This window comes from Anopheles merus, chromosome 3R, assembly GCF_017562075.2.
Source record: "Anopheles merus strain MAF chromosome 3R, AmerM5.1, whole genome shotgun sequence".
In the NCBI taxonomy this organism is placed as follows: domain Eukaryota; kingdom Metazoa; phylum Arthropoda; class Insecta; order Diptera; family Culicidae; genus Anopheles; species Anopheles merus.
In genome coordinates, this window is record NC_054084.1 from 18,775,435 (window position 1) to 18,800,249 (window position 24,815).

The window sequence follows — 24,815 nt, forward strand, 5'->3', positions numbered from 1 at the left end:
AGCGGGGGATAATAAAAAGAAAAGATTAAGCCAGAACATCATCCAATTCCGCCGAAGGGCCGCACCGGGATCGAATATTGATTTCCGAACAACGATGCGATCCGTGTACAGCGACTTAGCATTTTATTAATGGGTTTTTATTAGCGTTCTTCGGTTGCGGACGGTTCATGCTCGCTTCGAGGGCGCACCCTTTGGGTTCACTGATGCTTGTCCTTCCATATTTTTTTCCCCCACTGCTGTTGTGTATCATCTCCCTCCCGATGGTTCGCACTACCCTTCGCCCTTCGATGTAGTAATTTTCCATACAATTTGCTTCAGATTGCACTATATTACTGTTCGGCCAGGCCGCTTCAGGGATATGCTGCGAATGATTTTCACCAGAATGATTTCATATTCAGCGAAGGTTGTGTAAGTCGAGGGTAGCTATCGAAAATGGTTGCGCACAAAACGAAACTGATGCCTGATGTTTCGAAAAATATTAACAACCACCGAAGGGCGAAACGGGAGACTTAAAAAAATCAAAAGCCGGGCCATAATGAAAAGCCCATCAAAAGCAACAGCCAATAACGATGGAAGAACAGGGAACCAAATTAAGACGAAAAAAAGGAAGATGCCATACGCTTTAAAATTTCAATGGAAAAACAAGCACTTTGCCACTACCAAGAACCTCTTCAGACGGCGGCTAAAGCTTACGGTGGCATGGAAATGTTCGCCGCAACGTTTTAAGTGGCCGGTTCGGCGCAACGAGATCCACGAGAATTTCAACCAAATTTCACCCCTTTCTATCGAGGCGCGACGGTTAATCGAGACAAATTTGTTGTGTGTCGACTGTTAATTGCGCACCAGGCGTCTCCACGAGCCACCAGGCGTCTCCATCGCAAGCGTGGTGCGCTCCCATGCTTTCTACGCGAAGAGCAGAACAAACAAAAAATCCAAGAAACTGCTGAAATGTTGATAAATATTCAATTAGTTTTCAAGTGCTGTCGCTTACCATCGGCCTTCGACTATCATAATTAAATGTAGCACATTCCATTTGCCGCCCACGCTTGGAGCGCATTCCATTCCAGGCATGCGTTTTTCACGCATCACATAGCATTTTCCAGGGTAATAAATTAGCAACGGCACGCGCTGGACGCACTTTTGCCGCCGTCTGCCTGCACCTAACTTTGTTACTTATTAGTTTAAACCTCTTGGCGGGGTTTGCAAAACAAGTGGCACGTGATAAATAGGGATAGATGCTGCACACAATGCCACGCTCGATTAATTAGCCAGCGCTTGTGTGGGGCCATTGTTAATCCCATTGCTAAGTCATCGATTACCATGCTCCACTCGATAAGTTGTAATACGATTCTCAAGCTTTTCATTAAACTCAGGCTCCGTCTGGTCTGTCGGCATTTTGTCGTATTAATGTGTGTGCTGTGACACTAAAGAGGGACTTGGAAGCGTGTTGATTGGCTAAAATATTAGACAATCAGGCTCCTTCGCCATCCGGCACATTTTCTTCTTGGGCCAAATCATTCGCACCACCGCTGAGGCTGATGAAGTAGCAACAGGGACACCGCGGGAAACGGCCGGACCGCCGGATATTTATGAGGCAATTCCAAGTACATCATCATCCCATTAGCATCAATTTTACGACCGAAAACGATCGGACGCGAATTGACTTAGAAGCCGCGCGAGACACGGTGCTGCTGCTGCTGCTGCTGGCCAGGACAGAACCGTGGAAGATGCTTGCCGCTTCCATTTCCCTTTCCCAATCAAACGCTCCTTGCCATTCTTAAATTGGATGAATTTTAACAGCAGAACGACACATTAAAGAGTCGCTTTAAGACTGTTGGGCCATGTTTTTCAACGATTTAAAGCGAGGCAAATTCAGTAGGAATATAGAATCATTGTTAAACACCGCACAAACACCACAAAGCATATGCCTTTTATAATGTGTAATGAGTTCGATCAATTATAGTTTTAATCTCCTTGCAGTTTCAAATCGTAAATTAATCCGTTTCCGCAGAAAAACTGGTCGAACGCTGTTCTAATGATGTAAGACAAAGTGGAGCTTTGCCATGTTTGTTCATCCTGTACGTGAGCAGAACTTACTAAAGCAAAAAATAGCGTCCTTACAATACAATACAATACCCTCCGTCATCTACATCGACGCAGCCCCAACGCCGCACCGTAAAGCCGCTTGTTTTTCAAAGAAAAGCGCAAAGCAGATTACCTTTACTCAAGCCTTTGCCCCTTTAGATTCATAAAAAAAGAGACTTGAAGCCCAACAACACGTCCTGCCGACGTCGTCGCTTCGTTCAGTTCTTCGCCACGGTCACGGATGAAGTTTCCTCACGCGCCTGGGAGCTTAACCGTGCTGCCGCCGCCACCTGGCATGACGTTAATATGCGACTTTATAACGAAATCAGACAGCTGCCGATTGGGGATGTTTGGCATGAAAAATTCATAGACCCGAACCAACCATCCAAACCATTGCCGACTCAACAGGCACGCGCTCCCTCCCTCCCTCCCTCCCTCGCAACCCCGTTCTAGTTTTTGATGCAGCAAACTGGCAGCGCCGGCAGCGCCAGAAGCATAAAGTTTGACTGCAGCATCCCCATCCTCCACAACTACCCCGGAGCCCACATTGAGCCGGGCAGGAGCGGCACTAGACGAGCAAGCGAACCGGCGTGAAACAACAAACACCGTGCTAACACCAACCGTACGTTCTTCTATTTCAGTTCCCTCGTTTCCTTGTTTGCACACTGTCGGCAGCTTCGAATTGGTGCTTTTCCGTACCACATCACCATACACACACACATATGGTGCCGGTAAACTATACACACAAACATCGGGGCCGATATTCGCCAGCATTCTTCTTGGGCAGTCCCTGGCACTTGGTGGGAGGGGCAAAGAGCTATGGGAAGAAACCATGCAGGCAATTGTTGCTTTTACATACCGAACCTCCGGTACAACCACCGCCCGTCGATGGTGGTGCCGGTGGTGGAGGTTTCACTTTTCAACACTCAACGGGCGGTGGTTGGCGAAAACATCGCTTATCCGTTGGCCGGGCAGCTCGTAAGGAAAGTCCCTGAAGTGGTGGGTGTGTAGTGGGGTGTTTTCTGTTGTTTTCTAGCTGTTTCACTATCAGCTGACCGGGCTTCAGTCACGAATGAACCTACGGGGGGAGCTGGGGCGGCTGTCCTGAACACACGAACGATGCACGAACGCGTTTGGAACGGTTCGTCCTTGGCGGGTTGAAGTTCACTCGGTTCGGATGAATTTAGCAGTTGATTGTAGTGGTAGAGGACCGTTCGATGTATTGGTACGTCCCCGCCAGAGTGAACTCACTGTTTGAAGGAGAGTTTCAAACTCCCCGTAATAGTTTCATTGCGCATGTCTTCGGTTCGTGCCAGGATATTTGAAATTCTGATGTTCGAAAATTGTGTTTTTTTTTTTATTTAAAAAAACATCGCATGGTAGAATTCCTGTTCCATTTGAGAAAGAGGTTTTGGGTTTTGGCGTAAGTAAAGATTATTGCAAATTATATTTGTTAAATTTTGAATATACAGAACTTAAGGAAATCAGCGGAATCGATAAAACTACTTTTCGCTGCCAGAATTGGAACTGAACTATTGAGATCAAATAAAAAAAATAAATATATCATTAAAACTGTCCCTACAAAACAATAGTAAGAAGAGCAGTTAATATTTCAAGTGCACTATCGCACCCAAAACAAGGAATGATTGTTTCTACAGCGCCTACCATAACTATATGGACAGTCGTTTTTCGTTATTTGCGGAAATCTGTAAGAGATAGATAAAAACAGTTACTGTATGAATTATGCAGAATACTATTTCACCTCTTCGTACAACTTCGTGTAACAATTTTTAAAAAACATAATTACACGACTTATTACGAAAAAACAAATTTAGGGTCCATAGCTATAAAGACACTTTGAAAAGCAGGGTTTTTTGTGCTCACTTATGCGTTTACAAATCGTTCAAAAATATAAATAATATATTTTAGAAAGGTATGACAGAAATAAATTTTTGAAATATTATTAAAAAGTGTTTTCATAGCTGTTTTAAAGGTATAAGAATAATTATCAAATTATACTGTTTTTATATATCAAAAGATTTCAAAAAAATTGTATTGCATGTAATCATTGTTTTGAAAATACACATCAAAATATCTTTAAATATTTTGTATATTATAAAAATGGCCATGCGAACTTTATCAAATTAGTGAATATCGGCTCAAAACTGATTCGATCAAACAAAAGCGGCAGAAAAATCTCAATTATTTTTTTTTCGCAGAATCAAAATATTTGCTGCTGTTATGTACATAGTTAAGGAATATAATCCTAACTTGATAATTTTTTTCCTCCCACCACCCACTTTACCATCGATGTTCTCTTACACCGCTACAAAGGCGCCCGTAGCCGTCTGCTTGCAAAGTTTGGTCCTGTATTCGCAAGATAGTTCCTGGATGTTTAAAAGTATTTACAGGTATTCCCCGATATACGCCATACTCGATATACACGATTTCGCTATACGCTATTTTCTAAATTTGACAGTTTTTTTTTACCAAAGTGTACTAATTTGACACATCGTATGTCAAATGCAAATTCCTTTTTGGTCGAATATTTAAATCCATTTCAAAAGGTATAAAATTTTAATCTACGGTTGAAATCAGATCAAATAACTAATTTAGTGGCTAAAAACTACCACTACAAACAAAATTATTCGAAAATTTGCTATAATTTTACAGAAAACCTCGACATTCGACTTACGCTAATATGCTAGATACGCTATTTCCTCCGGGGCGCATTATTAGCGTATATTGGGGAATACCTGTATTTAGCCGGCAAATCGAGAAAAACGGCTGCCCATATAGTTATGGTAGGCGCTCTATTACAGATATCAAATACCAACATACGGCATTGCTAAACGCCTAAAACTATGCAAAGAAAATAATGATATTTTTATGCTGCATAGTTTTTGTTGCTATAGCGTTTTGGATTTTTTACAGATTCTCTTTAACTATTTTTCCGTACTTGCACAATCACAAACATCGTTTTAACCATTTTTTTTTGTAGATAAAAAGAGGGTGATTTATGTTCTAATTTTTCGTTGTTTTGACTTAAATCGGTATCGTTGGACCAAACATTTTCGATGCACTGTTATACCAGCTGTTATACAAGCAAAGAAAAGGTGCTTTTCAAATTGCTGTGAGTACACAAATACAATAACACATAAAAAATGCAGTTGAAACTCAAACACGCAATAGAGAATTGATGAATAACAGCTATTGTTTATACAGGGAAGAGTTCATTCTCATTAACTCAACACAGGTTACACATAAATAGATTTTAAATCGAATAAATTGAGCTTACGAATAAGTTATCAATTCAATTCACAAATTACAATAAAATGAAAAAAAAATACAAGTACAACAAAGCCCAAAAAACACTAAAACGGTTTTACAATCACTAAGAACTATGGCTGTTGGACATATTTCGAATGTAATTAATACTAAAATAGAACATTTTCTCTTTTTTTATAGTCAGATAACCTAATAACATTTACGTTAAAAATTAAGTAAATATACTTTCAAATGAATTATTTTATATTGCATAGTACATCCAGCATGCCAAATAGCGTATGCGATTGCACATCATTACCTTTATAACTTCAAAAGATATCACAATTTTCCATTTTATTCATTCAGTACAAACAAAACAGCAGTCATAGCTCCATATAAACATTGCTAACCTATCCATCCATACCGGTGTGAATTATGAAAGCATATTCATTAACAAGATGTAGGTATTCGTCGATTGTGTATGTTTAACTGCATGATTATTGGCGCACATCAGGCAATCCGAAACGCCGTGAGCCATAACGATTTTCCTACCCATCTTTACCACTGTTTCCGCCTACGGATCATAGCACGTTCAGCATCATCGTACGTCATGCCATCCTGCAAGTGCAAACTAAAACGGATCTTTAATTACTTCCGTACAACGTCTGGAAGCATTTTTCCTCTCTTTTTTTAGAATCCTCCCTTTTTGGCTCATTGCCATCATCTCGGACCGTGCAGCGAAGTAGTGCATTGCAGCGGCTTCAAGGAAACCGTATAACCGACCACGCTCACAAAAGGACTCGCCCGCTAGGACGCTAAGACCATGCTGAGGTATAAAAAACCACACACCAGGAGCAGGCAGAATTCAGACACGCTGCACCATTCAATCGGAAACGCTACATCGTCGCGTAGCGCGCCCATTCAACCGCCGACAGCTAGCGCTAACGACCGCCGGAACCAGCGAACGTACCGGGCAAACATTAAAAAGCAAATAACAAAATTCTAATTAATCTACCGCCGAGATCTTTGCCGGTGCCGCGCCGATATGGATACCGTGAAGCTGTTCACCGTGCTGCTGATTTGTGCCTCTTTGATGTTGATCACCGAAGCTCAGGTAAGCGCAGATGGATGGATGATGTTTACCGCGGGCCGGCAGGTTCGCGGCCCTAGCACCACCCCAGCAGCAGCTACTAATAGAAATGCCATTTCAGCTGACCTTCACACCGGCCTGGGGCAAGCGGTCGCAAGGTGCGATGGGAATCAATCCGCTCGGCAGTACCTTCGGGCAGGACGCATGCAAAACACCGGTTGATTCGCTGCTCGTCATCTACCGGATGATTCAGGTAGGGTTGGGGAATGGGTGGGCGAGCCCGGTTAGCGAACCGAAGCGAACGATTGCATGGTACAAACCGTGTACAAAATGGATATAACTTTCTCTCTCCCTATTTGGAATGCACAGGCCGAAGCGCAGAAGATTGTTGATTGCAGCCAGAAGTAGACACCAACGCCCACCAGCCCATGGAGTGCTGGCGCAAAGCATCGCGCCCGTGGCCACCGTTTGCCCCGCCGTTTCTTGCCGCGCTCCACACTCTTCGTACAGTCGGTTGCTCGATTTACCCGATGGCAGGATGTACACAGATTTTCCTCACCGTTTGTTCGTTTCGTTCGGCTCACTGGGCAACAAAGATAGCTCTTGTTCCGACGACCACTTCACACCCATCATGTTTCGGCCTTTGTTGCGGGGTTACGCTGTATTGTAAATAACTCGTGCTGCTCTATCATCGACGGAAGGATTCAATGTGACAAAGTCAAACAAAACAAATAAGAAAAAAAAATAAACAAAATGGCATAAGTTAACGGCATTGGTGTACAATACAATAATGAAAGTTAATGGAAAGAAATGATGCTCTTCAACTTTGGTCAGCGAACCGTGAATCAACGCAATAGGAAAATGATAACAAGCCGAGAAGACAAACCTTTATGTAGCGACTGTTTGTGCAACAGAATCGCCAAACATCAAGTGCCTACAGTCGTTGTACAATTTTCTCGCATGACTCCAACGATCCAATCATTCATCACTCCAAGCTGTTAGTGGTCTCAGATTGAAAACTATGTGAATCATGCCTGAGAAATCGTTATGATTTACAGGCGATGAAACTTGTTATCGAAGCTTCAAACGCCACTCAGTCAAGCGCTTGCTTTTTCTTCATCGACCAGTTTATTTGCTACATCAAATTGAATGGTATGGTAAGGCAACTATATTATGAGCTACTTACAATTGACTGTCGTCAGCGTCGATCGTTTTTTCCTAGTTGCCTTCGATAGGGACGTAACAGTTTGTGCGGATTATGTTGAAAAATCTGCCTCACATGCGCGTAGGATACATAACCAATCATCTATAGCCCTTCAAACTAATAATTTCATCCGAAGCTCACAATCCATGTCGATGTTTAGCGTGTCAAGCAGTTGGTCATCACTGTTTTAATGTTCCGGTTCCGCTAAGAGTGCGTATGTTCCATGAACTCATTTTAAGAGTTGTCCTGGGACTTAGTTTGGAGAGTAATATGTTATGAGACACAGTGTCGAAGGCGACTTTTATGATGTTATTATACATGACATCTACATGAAAATGCGCATCAATACGTTGATGGCTGTAGGTTTGTATTTGCCCAAGATTTTTCGTTGTTAACCTTCGGGGAACGAATTCGTGCTGATTAGTGTTAATGTTATAAGCAGAAGCCAAGAAGAGTTCATAAAGAGTATTTCAAACACTTTCGCGACGACCCACACTGTGGTTATAGCATGATAATTAAAAGCGGCACATAGCTCTCTCTCTCTCTTTCTCGATGGCCTGCACACAAAAGAGCATCTCATCGCGACATGGCCTGGTGAACAATAATTCTGCAGGATGCTCGATTCCTAGCTGCAACCTCACGTCCATGTCCATCGCCGTGCATAGCGTAAGGCCGATATCGTTGATTCCATTTCGCAGAACACCTAACGTTCTGCCACCCCAGTTGATTGGGGTAACCACAAGTTTCTATGTTTGCAATGGGCCACTATCCTTCTAAGAGGATATAGCAAGTTCGTGTACTCAAGCTTGGATATGTGATGATACATTTTACCAGTCTGCCAGTTCGACATGTCGTCGAAGAGAGTCTGTAACATCCCTTACAGATGTGCTTCGGAATCCATCCCATTGCAGAGCTAAGGCTATGTTATACACAGGGAACAGCATGATGTAGTTTGTAACATCCTTTGAAGAAGTCCTCAAGGAGCGACTCTCTCTCGATGGCTTTCTCAAAAAATCGTACCAGCATGTCATCGCGACATGGCCTGGTGAACAATAATTCTGCAGGATGCTCGATTCCTAGCTGCAACCTCACGTCCATGTCCATCGCCGTGCATAGCGTAAGGCCGATATCGTTGATTCCATTTCGCAGAACACCTAACGTTCTGCCACCCCAGTTGATTGGGGTAACCACATGTTTCTATGTTTGCAATGGGCCACTATCCTTCTAAGAGGATATAGCAAGTTCGTGTACTCAAGCTTGGATATGTGATGATACATTTTACCAGTCTGCCAGTTCGACATGTCGTCGAAGAGAGTCTGTAACATCCCTTACAGATGTGCTTCGGAATCCATCCCATTGCAGAGCTAAGGCTATGTTATACACAGGGAACAGCATGATGTAGTTTGTAACATCCTTTGAAGAAGTCCTCCAGCAGAGACAGCTATAGCATGCTATAGCCTCAAGAACGGGATACCGGAGTAGAAAACGTTTGAGGCACAGCTGTCACTAACTATCTCATCAGCAAAACGCACCGATATGACCATCTGAAACAAAAAATATATAATTAATTACAGCAATTATCCGCAGTACGCAATACTCGATTTACGCGAAGTCGCAGTAGGCGATTCCTTTAAATTTGACAGCTCCATGTGTTATTTTGCGAATATTTTTTATTCTCTGAAATATTGTATGCTCTTTTTTAAAAATTCCTTAATATTCTTGAATCCGCTATACGCGAAAACTCGAGATACGCTATTGTGCTCGGTCCCGTACGATAGCGTATATCGGATAATGACTGTAGTAACTTTTATTCCTATTTGTGATCACATCAGATTAGTGTCTCATCAGATTATGTTCTTATATTGTTATATTCATTGTTAAGAACTACAGTGAAATCTTTCTAAGATGTAGTCTTTTCTAGATGAAGTGTTTCTTTAAGATGAACATTTTGACGATCCTTTCATATGCCATTAATTTTATGTTTCTTCGAGATGAACATTTCGGCCGTATTGCTTGAGTTTTTTTTATGAATCTAGTTGTACATGAATTATAATTGAAATTGATTTGTTTCATCATGTATCGCATTGTTTTATATATTTTAACATTTTTCGGCAGAGCATATAAATTTTATCATTTGCTATACACCACGAAGCGATTTGTTGTGCAAATTGCTCTGTGTAGCTCGTGCTCCACCAAAACCAGCATGTCATAAATCACTCCAAACTAGTTTTTTGAGGGAAGCACCGAAACCACAAGCAAAAGAAGAACCACTTAAAAGAACAAAGACCCTCCCCCGTTCCTCATCCGGATAAGCAGCATATGCATATGGCAAGTTGCAAACCAGTTCTTTGCGGCGCCGTTCGATCGGAGCGCGTCGAGAGCGCGTGGCGGCGCAGTGGCATTAAACAAACACCGCTGATTGGAAGCATCGACTGAGCGATGAATCCACCCAGCGCCAAGCGTGTACTCGCAACTGATTGCGAGAGTTGGGGAATGAGATCGTACTGTGGGGACCGTCGTTTCGACGATGTTCGGGTGCGTGAGAACAGTAACGACACCACAACACAATGTGCAAACAAACGCTGTAGCCACAATCGAAGAACGCGATCGCGATCGCCGCATTCGCACCGGTGAACTAGAGCGGTGAAGATGGGCTCACGCATCGACATGCGGCAGCCGTTCCGGTATGCGTCATCGGTGGCGCTTTGTGTGATTTTGTTTGTGATTGCAACTGTACGCTGTGATTTAGAAGGTAAATAAAATTACTTTTCAAAATTGCTTTCTATTCATCAACCATTTCTTCACAGTGGGTGATCCGTGCATAGTGCAGCGTACGAACGAGCCAGGCATCTGCCGCATCGTGTCCGAGTGTGCACCCGTAATCGATGACATCCGCAATCGACGGGGAAACCCGACCAAGTGCGGCTTTATAGATCGTGTGCAGATTGTTTGCTGTCCGCAGGTGGGCACTACGCCTGCCGCAGCAACCACACCCTCCACCACACCACGCAACGAGCATCAGCGGGTTGCGGAAAGTACGTGTAAAATTTCATACAAAATTAGGTGTTTTTCCCCATGGAAGAGGCCTTTTTCATACATTCTTTGTTCTATTTTCCTCTCGACAGAGTGTGCCGAGTATGGGCAGGCTGTGTTTTCGAAGGAGTACGTGAACTCGCTGACTGCTTCGGAGGCAAAGCTGCAAACGATCGACAAGTGTGGCCATACCGCGGTCGAACTGATTGTGGACGGTGAGCTGGCCAAAGCGCGCGAGTTCCCCCACATGGCACTGATCGGGTTCGGTGAGGCGCCGGAGATCCGATATCTGTGCGGTGGTTCGCTTGTGTCCGATCGTTTCATTCTAACTGCTGGCCACTGCCTAACTTCCACAAACTTGTAAGTATTGCCATCAAATGACGATTTGGGGAGCTCAAATACGAAAACAAAAAATGCATGGATTTCGTCTTCTATCGTGGGTACATTTGTTTGCAGTCTCATCGATGCCAATTAAATTGGTTGATTGATATGTAGCATTAGATGCGGTTTTGTAGAATAAACAGCGGCACGGAGTTGATGGGACAACATTTTTTTATCGGTTGGGAAAGCAAATTGATTTGACCTTGCGTAGTGTTTAGTGCCGCATTCAATCAGCAGACAACGGCTTAAAATATTTTCCACATGAATATTAATGTTCCTAAATTCATTATTGGGACTAAAACTTGTGTTTAACTTCATTGTAAACAACTCTGCTAATTACGTTCATTACGTTCATCCAACTTTTTTGGTTATGCACGGCTTTTTGGCCGCTATGCATGGAGGCATGGGTCAAATTGTTTGCCTCAATCGTCATTGACGAAGTGCTGGTCAGCCAGATCATGCTCCAACGACTAGAACAGAGAGTAACTCGAAGGCTCAAAGTCTTGGCTATGCTGTCGGTAGGTTAGAACTTTAAATTTCAGAGTTTATTTGTACGTTTTTCACGTGCCGTTGAAGTAGTATTTTTCTTGTGAACTAAGGGCATGGGACTCAATGTCCCATTATTCAGATAATTGGAGATTGAACCTATGACGGGCATGTTGTTAAGTCGTACGAGTTAACGACTGTAATTTATAGTATTAATAAACCAAAAAATAAGATTTTCGTTTTCGAATCAACCATTACCATCCTTTTCCCTACAAGCGGACCTGCCACTATCGTCCGGCTGGGAGAGCTTTCGCTCGCCTCCTCCACCGACGAAGCCTTCCCGGAGGATTACGACATCGCGGAACGCATCCCACACCCCGAGTACAAGCAAACGTCCCACTACAACGATATCGCACTGATTAAGCTAAACCGAAAGGTGATCTTCTCACCCTACGCACGCCCCATCTGCCTGCCGCTGCAGGCAGCCATCCCCCAAAAGCGTGCGATCGCAACCGGCTGGGGTGCGATCGGGTTCGGGCTGGAGCAAAGCAGCTCCCTCCTCAAGGTAACGCTCGACATGTTCCGCTTCGAGGAGTGTAAGGATCAGTTCGAGCCGACGCGCAAACTACGCACCGGTCTGAACGCTACCACGCAAATGTGTGCAGGTTCGCGCAACTCCACCAAGGACACGTGCCAGGGCGATTCCGGCGGACCGCTGCAGGTGTACAACGATGCGAACGTGTACTGCACCTACACCATCATCGGCGTTACCTCGTTCGGCCATAACTGTGGGTTGGCCGGGGTGCCGGCCGTCTACACCACCGTCTATTCGTATCTTTCATGGATAGAAAATTTAATATTTTAACCTTAAAGAAACAACGCAACACACCTTACCTCTACGCTGGGCGTCCCAAGCGACCTCCGGTGGCTCACGAAGTGTACCGTTCACTCATCATCAGCTGGTAGATGATTTTGCTAAGCTTGTCGCCGATCGTACGCTTCGTCGGTCCGTACGGTAGGTTCAGCAGGCGCTGACGCTCCGTCTCGCTCGGGCACCGTTCGTACGCGCGGAACAGACTCTGGGGCGTTGGGTACTTCTCCACGATGGCATTTATCTTCTCGATCGTAAGCAGCCTAATTTGCAGCAGCTGCTTCATGAACGTGTCCCGCACGGTGGTGTCGCGTGTTTTGGACGATTGTTTGTAGAAATATTCAAACGAAAGCAGTGGAACGGTTTGACTGGAGAAGCGATATTCGAAAGCGTGCTCCGTTGCGGGCCGGTTAGTAACGTCGAGGTAAAGTTTGTTCTATAAAAAGGAAGATAAAATAAATGTTCTGTGTATTCCACAATAGACGATCTATACTACATACCTGAAGCGAATTGTTCAAAAAGTTTGTCATCACCGAAAGGTACAGGACAGTGTGGTGATGGTTTTCCGTGTACTTTACGGTGAACCCCTGCACGTACGTGTTGATTGCCGCTTGGGTAAGCGTTCCCTCCGGTACACCGACCTGCCGGTTGTTCCCAAGATGCTCAATCAGGTAAATCACATTGGGAAGGCCACACTGCATCAGGCGAAACTTTTGCTCGTGAAACCGGCCATCTTTGATGCTGCTGGCCAGATCGTCCATGCGCTTACGTTCCACTACGTAGGGCAGCAGAAACTCCCTGCCCGAATCGTCCCGCACGATCCACGCGAAATCGCCCACACTCAAGCGCCGTACCTCGTGCTCCACGCCGTACTGCGTCAGCTCCTGTAGCGTTCGATCTAGACCACTTTTCGATTTGCCCATCGTTTCACACGTGTCTACCAGCAGGATCGCTTTCGGGTGCGTTATGCGAACGAATTCATCACCTCCTGCCGCAGCACCGGGGACGTGATCGAAAATGGAGTCGTTTGGCATGGCTTCCTCCATGGGTTCTGTTTCCTCGGCAACCACCATAACCTCTTCCTCACGTTCTCGCCGTACTGTGCGCGTAAGTTCCAGGTAATGTTCTCCTTGCTCATCATTCAAGAGAGCCTCAATTGCTGGCGTATGATCGGACACTACCCGCCCACCGCTAGCAAGGTACGCCTTTAGCCTTCGATCGAGGTTTTCGCAGATCGTTTTGCCGAAATCCATCAACGCTATACAGTCCCGGCCCGTTGCCAGCGGAAGCGGATAGCGCCGCAAGGAGGTGAGTGCTTTCTGGAGCGCCATCTTACCCATCGTGTTCTTTTCTTCCGCTTTGGCTATCATTTCTTCTAACCACATTTCGAACAGTGGGTTCGGTCGCTTGAGCCGGACGCTTATCCTGCGCCGATTGGGTTGCTGCTGCGAGGCGGATGCATCGCTCCTGGAGTGTTCCTTTTCTAGTGTAATACTGCACTTTATTTGTGGCATAATTGTTTGATGTTTAACACCATTTTGAGTTGAATTGCTGCACCCCAACAAGATGAGATGCGTTGAATACCAGGTTTTTGTTTTCAACGTTTTTGGCGGTTTGGTCGTGACAGAAATCATCATTAGCCAAGATGAATAGTGTCATTGCAAGGTGTGCACGGTTGTGCGTATACCCGATGAGCAATATTTGCAAACATAGCTAAAAGTAGCTCAATTTTGTCAAACTTGTCTCGCGCGATATTTCTGCTTCATCCGAAATCGTCGAATTACCTAGTTTCTTTACGAGCCAAATTAATGCCCAACAGAAAAAACACATTTCACACACAAAAAACGCCTCAAATAATTTAAATGACTACGCTTCATAAAGTCGTGACCTAAATGATTCCTAATTTCACGAAGAAGTAATGCATCACTAGAACTTGACCGAAAGTAAATGATTGGTAGAAGTTTGGCAAAACGTTAATGCAAGAAAAGGACAGCAATATAATGTTGAACATAAGGCCACCTGATGTGAGTGAACCATTTTTTATTTGTGGTACCAAGATAACAATTTTACAATCACCTCTTAATATTTTATACTATGGAAAACATTATCCCCTAGCATGGCAAGGACGGCTAATTCCATCGCAGGAACGGATGTTTTTACTTCGATTTGTATCGGCCGGTCCGGTCACATTTGCACCTGGGACGGGAGTCGATGCTTAGGAGCGCGTTGTGGACCGGGGCCTCGATCACCACGCGGTATTATGAAGCAGCAGACTTGTCGTTAGCTGCTTTCTACAAAATGGTGTCGATCGGATTTAATAACATCACCGAAGATAATGGTATGTGGGCTGGATCAATGGTGTAGATCACTGGTCGTTTGGGCTGGATCGATGGCACAGGTTACTGCCCAAATAGCCAGAATTGCTTAAGCAGCTCATTTTGGCACGCTAAAGATCGCTGCTCTAATTCGCCTTTTGCAGTAGATAAACAGCATCAAAGTTCTATGTGGGTCTTTCAAACAGCGCCTAAGCAGCTTCCTTATGCCACGATGCCAGGGATTATTTTTCTTTGTATTTTATTTTCAAGCAAGCGTCATCGATGAAATAAACAACAAGATTTTTTTCGTTTAAACACATGTGTATATTTTTAAATCCTTTGTATTGATGAATTATACAAAATTTTATACAATTTACTGATAATTCACAATCACTTCACTCAATATTCATTCTTCAATTAACGAATCTAACTTGTGCAGCAGCAATGAGATTATTGCCGGCGTTCGTCTTTGACACTTTGACAAGAGCCACCTTGAACCGATGTCATGCATTAAAAAGCTATAAAGTTCCACCAAGTTCAGTACCCTTTCTTAACAAGCCTTCAAGTTCCATCATGAACCCTGCACATAGTGCTAACCCAAATAGCCAGAATTGCTTAAGCAGCTCATTTTGGCACGCTAAAGATCGCTGCTCTAATTCGCCTTTTGCAGTAGATAAACAGCATCAAAGTTCTATGTGGGTCTTTCAAACAGCGCCTAAGCAGCTTCCTTATGCCACGATGCCAGGGATTATTTTTCTTTGTGTTTTATTTTCAAGCAAGCGTCATTGATTAAATAAACAACAAGATTTTTTCGTTTAAACACATATGTATATTTTTAAATCCTTTGTATTGATGAATAACACAAAATTTTAAACAATTTACTGATAATTCACAATCACTTCACTCAATATTCCTTCTTTAATTAACTTATCTAACTTGTACAGCAGCAATGAGATGATTGACGGCGTCTCTCTTTGACACTTTGACAAGATCCACCTTGTACCGATGCCATGCATTAAAAAGCTATAAAGTTCCACCAAGTTCGGTACGCTTTCTCAACAAGCCTTCAAGTTCCACCATGAACCCTACACATAGTGCTAATCAGCCGCAAAGTTCCAAAGAGTACCATGTGCCTGTTAAAAAGCTCCATAGTTCCGCAAAGTACCGTCTATCTCTTAATCAGCCACAAAGTACGACATCGGAACGATTTTTCGTTAAACAGCCCTAAATCAGCTATAAAGTACGAGCTGGCTATTTGGGAATCAGCCGCAAAGTTCCAAAGAGTACCATGTGCCTGTTAAAAAGCTCCATAGTTCCTTAAAGTATCGTCTATCTCTTAATCAGCCACAAAGTACGACATCGGAACGATTTTTCGTTAAACAGCTCTAAATCAGCTATTAAGTACGAGCTGGCTATTTGGGTGGTTACACGGTTTTGGATCAATGGTGTGGTTCACTACTTTCCGGATCTTCGGTGTAAAGAGCCAGCTCTCGCGTGCTGTGGTCGCTGTTTATGCTACGGAAAACGGAATTATTGGTGTGCGTGTTGCCACGTTAACTGACATTTACCGCAGGACTCCACACAGCATAACACGGAGCGCAACATAACAACTGACAGCTGCCAAACGCTTCACAAAACGCTTGGAAAAGGAGGTAAAGCGTTTCATTGACTGTCGGTCATCGCAGTAGGCTGGTAGTTTTTCTACGAGCAATGAGCGGCCTACTAAGGATATTCAAAATATGATACCAGCAATGAAGCGTTTTCTGAAGCGTTTGGCAGCTGTCAGTTGTTATGTTGCGCTCCGTGTTATGCTCTGTGGAGTCCTGGCGTAAGAGGTACCGTGTATCTCGGGAACCGCCTGTAATAATTTTTGCACGTCGGGTACGGATCGTCACACACCACCTTCAACAGTGATTCTCTAGCTACCTTGTGCCGCAATGAACCTTCATCAAAATGTCAATTTAATGACAATTCATTTCTTGTTTGTCATTCTGTCGGTTTCTTCGGCATCCTCGGAACGCGAATTTGTTGTAAACTTACTTTCCGCAACAATAATCGTACACATTTCTTCTCACCATGGAAACTTTGATGGGAATTCGTGGCCCGGACTTTGTGATGCTGGCCGCGGACTGCACTCACGCCCATTCCATCATGGTGCTAAAGGATGGTAAGTAGGGGAATAACAAACCAACAACAACACCACACACACGATCCGACACAACACAGATCCGCTCGTCATCATGCCTTTAACCTATGCGAACAAAAAAATGTAATTCCTTCCCTTGTTGCAGATGAGGACAAGATCCTGAAGGTATCGGACAATCTGATGCTCGCTACCATGGGCGAAGCCGGCGACCGTGTGCAGTTCACCGAGTACATTAGCAAAAACATTCTCCTCTACCGAATGCGCAACGGGTACGAGCTGGGCCCGAAAGCGGCGGCACACTTCACCCGCCGCAATCTGGCCGACTATCTGCGCTCCCGCACGCCTTACCATGTGAATCTGCTGGTCGGCGGGTATGATGAGGTGGATGGGCCGCAGCTGCACTACATCGACTATCTGGCCAACTCGCTGCCGGTGAAGCATGGAGCCCACGGGTACGGTGGCATGTTCGTGAACAGTATCTTCGACCGGTACCATCACGACAAGATCACACAGAAGGAGGCGTACGAAATTTTCCGCAAGGGCGTAACGGAGATCCACAAGCGGTTGATCCTGAATCTGCCCAACTTCAAGGTGGCCGTGATAGATAAGGACGGGGTGAAGTATCTGGACGACATTACGCCGGATTCGCTGAAGCAGGCTTCCGCCGCCTAGGCGAATGTAACGTAGAATCTAGCGTCTTGCGTTCATTTATTGGGGAAAGGATTTTTTGTCATGCGTTCGGAATAAAGCCGATCAATGTAAAACTTAACAAACGTGATCTTCTTTTCTCATTTCTCGAGGTAAGCAAAATATCCACTAAATGTTCCTTCCGACGAGAACGCTTAAGGCTCTGAAATAGGGCCGAATAGGCTTGAAATTATGCCAAGTCACTCCTTATCACTAAATTCTTTCAATAAAACACCATTAAAATCAGTTAAATTTCCATAACGTTTCCTGGAGAGATTAAAATACTTTATTGGAATCGCACAAAAAGGAACAGCATCTCTCGGTTGTGCTCAATCCGTAGCACTGGTTTTCCCAGTTCAAAAGAACATAATTGTCCATTTTACTTGTGTATTTTACATCCCCAAAGCTGCACCAGTGGATGCTTGCCCTCTAAACCTTGCACCCACAGATTTAAGCTCTTCTTCTCCTGCTAAGCCGACGGTATCAAAATTTGCCTATAGCTTTTTTTCCCCCCCGTTTCTATTCCTAACACGAAACTCTCACTTGTTTGGAAGTCAAACCATTACTATCTCTCCCTCTCTGGTACTGTTGTTGCAGCGGATTCTATTCGAATTCGACGGTTTCTGTTCACTACTACAGTCAAATTATATTTAGTTTTACTTTTTATCAGTCAATCTGCGCGCGCTTCCCACCCTCCCCTTGCCGCCGGCTACCTTTGTATCTTAAAGTGTTGGTAGATTTTGTCCTTCTTTTTTTCCTGCAGAGTTGAGATACACAAACAATGTGGCAAACTAACGCGATTTTACGATAAGTAACTTAGTAAGTTTGTGCTGTTGGCGATTTATTGTTATTGCACTTGGAAGGTAGCGCTGTAGCTCTCGATAATCGACTTGCGTCGAGAAGCCGGGCAGTAAATCGATACGATGTAGCGACACAAAAACACAAAAAAAACTAAATACCGATATATTAATTTACACCATTTTCACGACAGGCTTATGAAGCAGACCAACGATCATTACCGAAAGCGTTGAAATTACCGCTTTTTTTATCTGAAACAAGGGTCTGATGATGGTGGTGGTGGTGGTAGTGTTACAATCCTAAACTTTCGTACTTGCACTATAACAGGGGACACTTTGAGCATCTAAAGAAGGTCACACAATTCATCGGACGAGGAAGAAGAGAAAGAGAGAGAAAGGGAGGAAGGTGCTGCGCCCAATGCTGCCAGGATTGAGATCGGATTTACTTGGCCTTTTTCGCTTCCTTCTTTTTCGTTTCCTTTTTCGCGGGCGGGGTAGCCTTTTCCTCGCTGTTGTCGCTAGTGTTTTTCGACTTCGTCTTTTCGTTGGTGTTTTTCGCAGCCTTCGCCGGTTTCTCCTCGGGATGATCTTCGTAGCTGTAATAAATAGAGAAGTAAAATAGTCGTTTTAATGACCGCTAACAATACCCATTTGCTCATGAACTTACGCAAGCAGCTTCTTCAGATCGCCCTTGAGCACCGCGAGCAGCAGCGGCGTGCCGAGACAGGCCGGCACCAGGTACAGCAGCGCGGGCTGCGCGTGCTTGAACACGTGCATCACGAAGATCGTCGCCAGCAGACCGATGAAGTACGCGATGAAGGTGGCGTAGAAGTAGGTCTTGCTCTTGCGCTTCAAGCTGTTGTCGAAGCGGAGCAGCAACGCGATAAAGATGCCGGGGATGACGATGTCGCCCAGCCCGAGCACGGCAAAGTTCGACGCGGCCAGCCCGTTCGTCATCAGGTCCTGGGGGAACACGATCTTGATCGGTGCCTCGAACGATTTCGCCACCGTCACCATCACGTTCGTGCCGAACACCCAGAAGATGTCGTACACGAACAGCCCGCACAGCAGGATGCAGCCGGTCGCGATGTTGTTCAGGTGCAGCAGCTCCACCCCATTGACGGCAAAGGACAGGCCGAGCAGGTTGTTGGCGATCCAGTGCTTCTGCAGCAGGTACCACACGCTAATGACCAGCGCCACGATGAAGCACACCACGTCGTGCGTCGTGAAGCGGTAGTCGATGAGATACTTCTTCTCCTTGCTCTTCTTGTCGCCGCCCTCCGGCGGTCCCTGCACGAACGATAGATGGTAAGGGATCTTCGGAATCGAGGCCGGAATCAGCGAGCTGATGACGGGGCTCAACAGATGGGACAGGGCCATCACGCCGAGGAAGAAAAAGTACCCGGTCAGCAGGTAGTTGATGTTGTCCTTGGAGAAGATCTTGAAGAACATGTACAGCCCAAACAGCGCGCAGGAGGCCATGATCGGGAACATCATCGCATCCTTGGACGACATCGTGTCCGGCTTTTCGCCCGTCTTCGCGAACGCCGTCGACTGTTCCTTGTGGTGCTTCACCGAGCGCATCGAGCCGAAGAAGATGGGCAGCAGCGCCATCACGACCAGCGTGCCATATGCCAGGGCCATCCCTTCCGGTGTGGAGGGTGTTTTTCCGGTTGCGTTCGTGGCGCCCCCTTCCTCGCCCTCCGTCACGGTGGCGGTCAGGTTTTCCTGGATCTGTGCGATCACTTCCTCCACTACCTCAGCCATGGTGGTGAGCTTTTTTGTGTGTGTGTGCTGCTGCTGCTAAGCTAAAGCTTGGGGACGCTTTGTGCGACAACTACGCTACTAATCACGGCTCACACGCGAGTGACACGTATTGCGGTTTGGCTACACTATTTGCACCCGAACCCGATGGAAGAACATTCAAAAAACAAACACACCCGCACACGTAGCAGATAAACAAACAGATGCTCCCGGGCACGATGGTCCCAGTTCCCCGGGTGGATGGAGATGGGCCAACAAATGATACAATTAGTACGCGCCGCTACACCAGACAAGAAAATAACTTGTGCGTTCCGTGTGCCGCGCTTTCGTTTTCTGGAGCAGGCGAAGAAAGGCCACCTCACTTCTCTGCTTTTTCTACGCGTACGCAAAAGTTGTTTTCTCCCGCTGGCATAAACTGAATGCGTGTCAACGAGCTGTCATTGGGCCAAGGTTTTGAGAGGTAAGATGAGATTGTTCGTAAATAAATTAACTTATTTATATTTATTTATAAAATGGGTTCAATATCATTTGATTGATTACTTTTTGTGTTTTATTAAGAAAAATATTTATTTTGAAACGTGTAATATTTTTTTATTTGTTCTTTTTATAATAAATATACGCTAAAATGAAAAGTATAACAGTTTTTCGCATAGAAAGCCCGTTGTGCACGTGTCACATCTTGATTTCTATTCTATCAATCTTGGCATTGAGGCAAAACTGTACTACAGTGATTGTTGTGTCTTGAAGTGGACGTTTTCGTTCAAAATTATGCGCTTTTTCAACTGAAAACAATCTCAACCACAAATGTGAACGTATCGTTTTTATTAAAACCGAAAAAAGGGAACATCATGCGAACAAAAATATCGTTGAATAAGAAAAAGAAACCGACTCGCCTAGCACCCGCAGCAAAGTGTTTTCCGCAGCGCCGAGCGCCACGATGTTTTCACTTTTTTGCCACCGCTCTAGTGAACCGATTGCCGAACTCGAGCATGCACGCCCGCAGCCCCTGCTGGCACAGATGGTAGTCCCGGTACGGCGGCACCAGCACCTCGCTCATCGTTTCCATCATCTCGACGTACTTGCGCAGTGCCGCCTCGTACTCCCCGGCCGAGTGCAACCGGGTGGCGGTCTTGAACAGCATATCCGTGTCCTGGAGCGACTTCAGCCCCTTCATAATGTTCGTATGCTCGCCACACTCCGTACACTTGACCATGAAATCGTTGACCGCCGCCGGTATGAGCAGCACATTGGAGCAGATCTTGCCACTGTCGCACCGGAACCGTATCACGCCCGGATCCATCTCGGTAAATAGGGGCCAGTTTTCCACGCACGGCACACACTGGCACGTAAAGCGGTACTGGTGCAGGAGTGTGTCGCGCCGCTCGTCTCGCCGGACCTGCGTGAACAGTGGACCATAGTTTTCCGCCACCATTGAGTCGGCCGGGATGTTTTTGACCGTCCGCACGCACACCTGATTGCCCCGGTAGTACCGGGTGACGCCCGGATCGCAGGAGTGATTGAAGAGGGCTAGTGTCGGATAGAGGCCACCACCGATGAACGTTGACTTTCCGATGTCTTCCGCCGTTTCGCGGATCATTTCCGACACCTCGTGAGCGTTAAACTGAAGCAGCTGGAGATTGTGCACCAGCAGGCCACCGATGTAGTTTTGCTCCTGCGGACAGGCACCGTACCCGCCCAAGGTAAGACACGCGTTTAGTAGCGTTGCCATTAGCGTGCGCTGGAAGAAATCCTCCGGCGAACGGGTAGACTCGTGGGTGACCAGTTTGTACACCTTGCGGTAATCGTCGACTGGCAATCTAGAGGGAGAAGAGATCGGGAGAGTGGGATTTATTACCAAGTGGTCTCGAACGGGACAATGAATCGATCATAAATTTCCCCATTACTCACTTATCAATCTGCTCGTTAGTCAGCCCGGCCAGTTCCGGCTTGAGCTTCAGGAAGTATTCCTCCGACTTTTGCGTGATCATTCGCAGCGCCATGTGACACGTGATGGATGCTCCGGAGCCCCACAGAATCGGCAGGAAGCCACACTCATACCGGTGGTAGGTGGCATTTGCCTTCGTCTCACACTCGTCCGAACAGAACACGACGTCGGCACACAGCGGACAGGCGATCGGTACCGAGACACGCTTGAAGCAGTGCGTACAGTGATCCAAGCTGTAGTCTTCCAGCAGTACCGACACGTGCGGACGTTCCAGCAGTAGAATTGTGTTCGGTTTCAGATCTGTGTTGGTCCGCGCGAAACGACCCTCGTCCGGGGACTCATCGAACCAAAGCGCTTTCTCGATGAAATTATCCGGAACTTTCGTGGTCGGCGCGGATTGGTCTGCTTTGGAACTCTTCTTCTTGGTTTTCTTTTCCAGCTCAATGTTTTTGGGCAGCAGATTGATCATGATCTGGGCATCACGCTCCAGCTTTTGTCGGCGCTCGAGCGGGAGGTTCGAATCGTCCAGCGCCGTTACCGTTGCTCTACAAAGAAGGATAATATGGAGAATTTAAGAATAAAAGAAAATGGGAAATGGATTCTACTTCGTACTTGAAACACTCTAGTGCCGCTTCATACTCCTTCTTTGCCAAGAAGCAACGGGCCTTCCGTTCCATCAGCTTGTACATCATCTGGTTGGGATACTGATGATCCAAGGCACGCTGAATGTCCCTCAGGGCGAGATCGTACTTTTCCAGATGATACAAAGCGGCACTCCGGTTAGCCAGTATGATGGATTTCTCTTGCACTGGAAGAAAAAGAGCAGAAAATAGAGAAAATGATGTTTTTTTGCTACCGACCAGTCGCCAAAAGGAAGTACCATATAGGACCAATCGGTTCAGACCCAACCCAAAGTTACAGGACCTAAGAATGGGAATTCATATTTTTGAATTGTCATATTTATGCATTGTCACTGGAGGCTCTAACCGTGATAGAAACTGCTTGGGAAACAAAACATTATCCGACGTCGGAAACCTCGATGATCTCTGAGCAAAAACGTTAGTCAAAGCCAATCTTAGAAAGGCCCTTTTCAAGGAAATCGAGACTACTATAGATACTCTATGCTCCTGAAGACTTCGAAAATAGATGTGCTCTATAATCGCCTTCGGACATGATTCCACTAGATCAGATGATTTAAGGTTTCTGCAGAAGATCTCAGAAAATGAATTAGTTTAAAAAGAAGTCAAAGATTCCAGTACATGGAACAGTCGAAGATATCAGAAGATGGAGCAGATTGGGTAATAGTCGAAGATCTCAGAAGATGGAGCAGTTTGGGTAATAGTCGAAGATCTCAAAATATAAATTAGTTTGAGCACTAGTCGATCGAGTCGATCAATCTCAGAAGATTGAACGGTTTGAGCAGTATTCAAAGATCTTAGAGGATTAAATTGTTTGATCATTTGTTGAAGAGCTCAAAACATGGATCATTTTGAGCATCAGTGGAAGATTTCAGAACATGGATGTGTTTGAACATCAGTCGATGGTATAAGAAGATGGAACTGCTCGAGCAGTACTCAAAGATATCAGAAGAGCAGTAGCAGCAGTAGTCGAAGAATTCAAAATATTGATCTTTTTGGGCTGTAGCCGTAGATTTCAGAAGATGGAGCATCAGTTTCAGCATCAGTCGAAGATCACTTGCAGATCATAATAGAAGGCACAGCATTATTGGACCAAGTTATTTGAAGAGCTTGGTTGAGCCCCCCTTCTTGGTTCGGAATGGACGACTTGTTTCGAACCTAAAACGATAAAATTTCCTGATCAACTACTCACAGTCATTCAGATCTACCCTGATCGCTCTTCCTGCTCCTCGTAAAAGCCGGCACATTTATCCATTAGACAAACAAACCGTCCCATTCTGCACATATTACTCAATGATTTTGATCCACTCGTTCACTTTCCAAAACATCCATTAAAAAACCGGCTTGCCCAGTGTGTCATTGGCCCTCAGCTTCTAATGCCTCTCTAGCTTCCGGAATCTAGGTCACTTTTAGCGAGAGGGAGCGACAGCAAAGCACACATTTGCTCCCAAATATAGCCTCACTGCCGATCGCTCCCAATGAGGTTAGGTGCACTGGTCCCGAATTTTCTTTCCCGCCGGCACTTGTCCGGGGTCCGCTTGCCCCTGCTTACCATTTTCCTTCGGCGTAGACACGTAGCACTTGTTGTAGAACACGAGCGCATCGTTCCACCGCTCCGCCTGGAACGCCTTGTTGCCCAGCGTTTTCAGTGCGGTCGCCTGCTCCATGCCCTTCCCATTGTACTCCCTCTTTAGCTGCAGCTCGTCCACGATCTTGCGCAGCCCGTTCACAAACCGGAACCGCTCCTCGTCGCTGGTCAGCTGGGCGAACTCGTTGAAGCGATTGTCGTCGAGCGATTTCCGGACCGCCTCGCAGTACCGCGGAAACGTACCATCCTTGTGATAGATCTCCATTGCCGGTCGACGATGGGAATGGACGAAAAAACTCTTGCGCTTGAAAAGCAAAGATGGCCACGACGGGAACGGTGTGTGACTGTTTCCCGCAATCTCAAATCTCACTGAACGTCATCACCGAAAGACCCGTGCCGTCCTCATCGCTCTCACTTTTCTCAACTCGTGTTTTCGATTTTTCGTATATTTTTAGAACTCGTGCGCACAGCATCTCCGCAAGTTGAATCGGCTGGTCCGAATGCGCCAGTTAGTGGCC

The 24,815-nt window shown here is 45.5% G+C and overlaps 6 protein-coding genes across 7 annotated transcripts; 3 read left to right on the forward strand and 3 right to left on the reverse strand.

Moving 5' to 3' along the window:
- Positions 1-5,667: 5,667 nt before the first annotated feature.
- On the reverse strand, positions 5,668-14,020 carry LOC121596624 (crossover junction endonuclease MUS81). Of its 2 annotated transcripts, none has more exons than XM_041921722.1 (4): positions 12,918-14,020; positions 12,441-12,853; positions 7,629-9,190; positions 5,668-7,122 (listed from the first exon to the last, which is right to left on the reverse strand). In XM_041921722.1, exons 1-2 carry the CDS (start codon positions 13,929-13,931, stop codon positions 12,476-12,478), a joined length of 1,392 nt encoding a protein of 463 aa, XP_041777656.1. In that variant the 5' UTR covers positions 13,932-14,020; the 3' UTR covers positions 5,668-7,122; positions 7,629-9,190; positions 12,441-12,475. The 2 variants fall into 2 exon arrangements, with proteins under 2 accessions (XP_041777656.1, XP_041777658.1); XM_041921724.1 differs by having other exon boundaries at positions 5,668-7,127.
- Positions 6,231-7,209, forward strand: LOC121596626 (hypertrehalosaemic prohormone). The gene is made up of 3 exons (XM_041921726.1): positions 6,231-6,466; positions 6,564-6,695; positions 6,812-7,209. Exons 1-3 carry the CDS (start codon positions 6,398-6,400, stop codon positions 6,848-6,850), a joined length of 240 nt encoding a protein of 79 aa, XP_041777660.1. The 5' UTR covers positions 6,231-6,397; the 3' UTR covers positions 6,851-7,209.
- On the forward strand, positions 10,158-12,540 carry LOC121596625 (venom protease-like). Its single transcript, XM_041921725.1, has 4 exons — positions 10,158-10,398; positions 10,454-10,681; positions 10,772-11,039; positions 11,823-12,540. The coding sequence occupies exons 1-4, from the start codon at positions 10,296-10,298 to the stop codon at positions 12,409-12,411; spliced, it is 1,188 nt and encodes a 395-aa protein (XP_041777659.1). The 5' UTR covers positions 10,158-10,295; the 3' UTR covers positions 12,412-12,540.
- Positions 14,021-16,697: 2,677 nt separating the features above from the next.
- Positions 16,698-17,647, forward strand: LOC121596498 (proteasome subunit beta type-2). The gene is made up of 2 exons (XM_041921524.1): positions 16,698-16,899; positions 17,024-17,647. The coding sequence occupies exons 1-2, from the start codon at positions 16,809-16,811 to the stop codon at positions 17,548-17,550; spliced, it is 618 nt and encodes a 205-aa protein (XP_041777458.1). The 5' UTR covers positions 16,698-16,808; the 3' UTR covers positions 17,551-17,647.
- A 181-nt stretch (positions 17,648-17,828) lies between these two features.
- Positions 17,829-20,536, reverse strand: LOC121596497 (minor histocompatibility antigen H13). The gene is made up of 2 exons (XM_041921523.1): positions 19,030-20,536; positions 17,829-18,958 (listed from the first exon to the last, which is right to left on the reverse strand). The coding sequence occupies exons 1-2, from the start codon at positions 20,127-20,129 to the stop codon at positions 18,805-18,807; spliced, it is 1,254 nt and encodes a 417-aa protein (XP_041777457.1). The 5' UTR covers positions 20,130-20,536; the 3' UTR covers positions 17,829-18,804.
- A 395-nt stretch (positions 20,537-20,931) lies between these two features.
- On the reverse strand, positions 20,932-24,791 carry LOC121597676 (SET and MYND domain-containing protein 4). Its single transcript, XM_041923633.1, has 4 exons — positions 24,262-24,791; positions 22,684-22,879; positions 22,035-22,616; positions 20,932-21,943 (listed from the first exon to the last, which is right to left on the reverse strand). The coding sequence occupies exons 1-4, from the start codon at positions 24,560-24,562 to the stop codon at positions 21,070-21,072; spliced, it is 1,953 nt and encodes a 650-aa protein (XP_041779567.1). The 5' UTR covers positions 24,563-24,791; the 3' UTR covers positions 20,932-21,069.
- Positions 24,792-24,815: the final 24 nt, after the last annotated feature.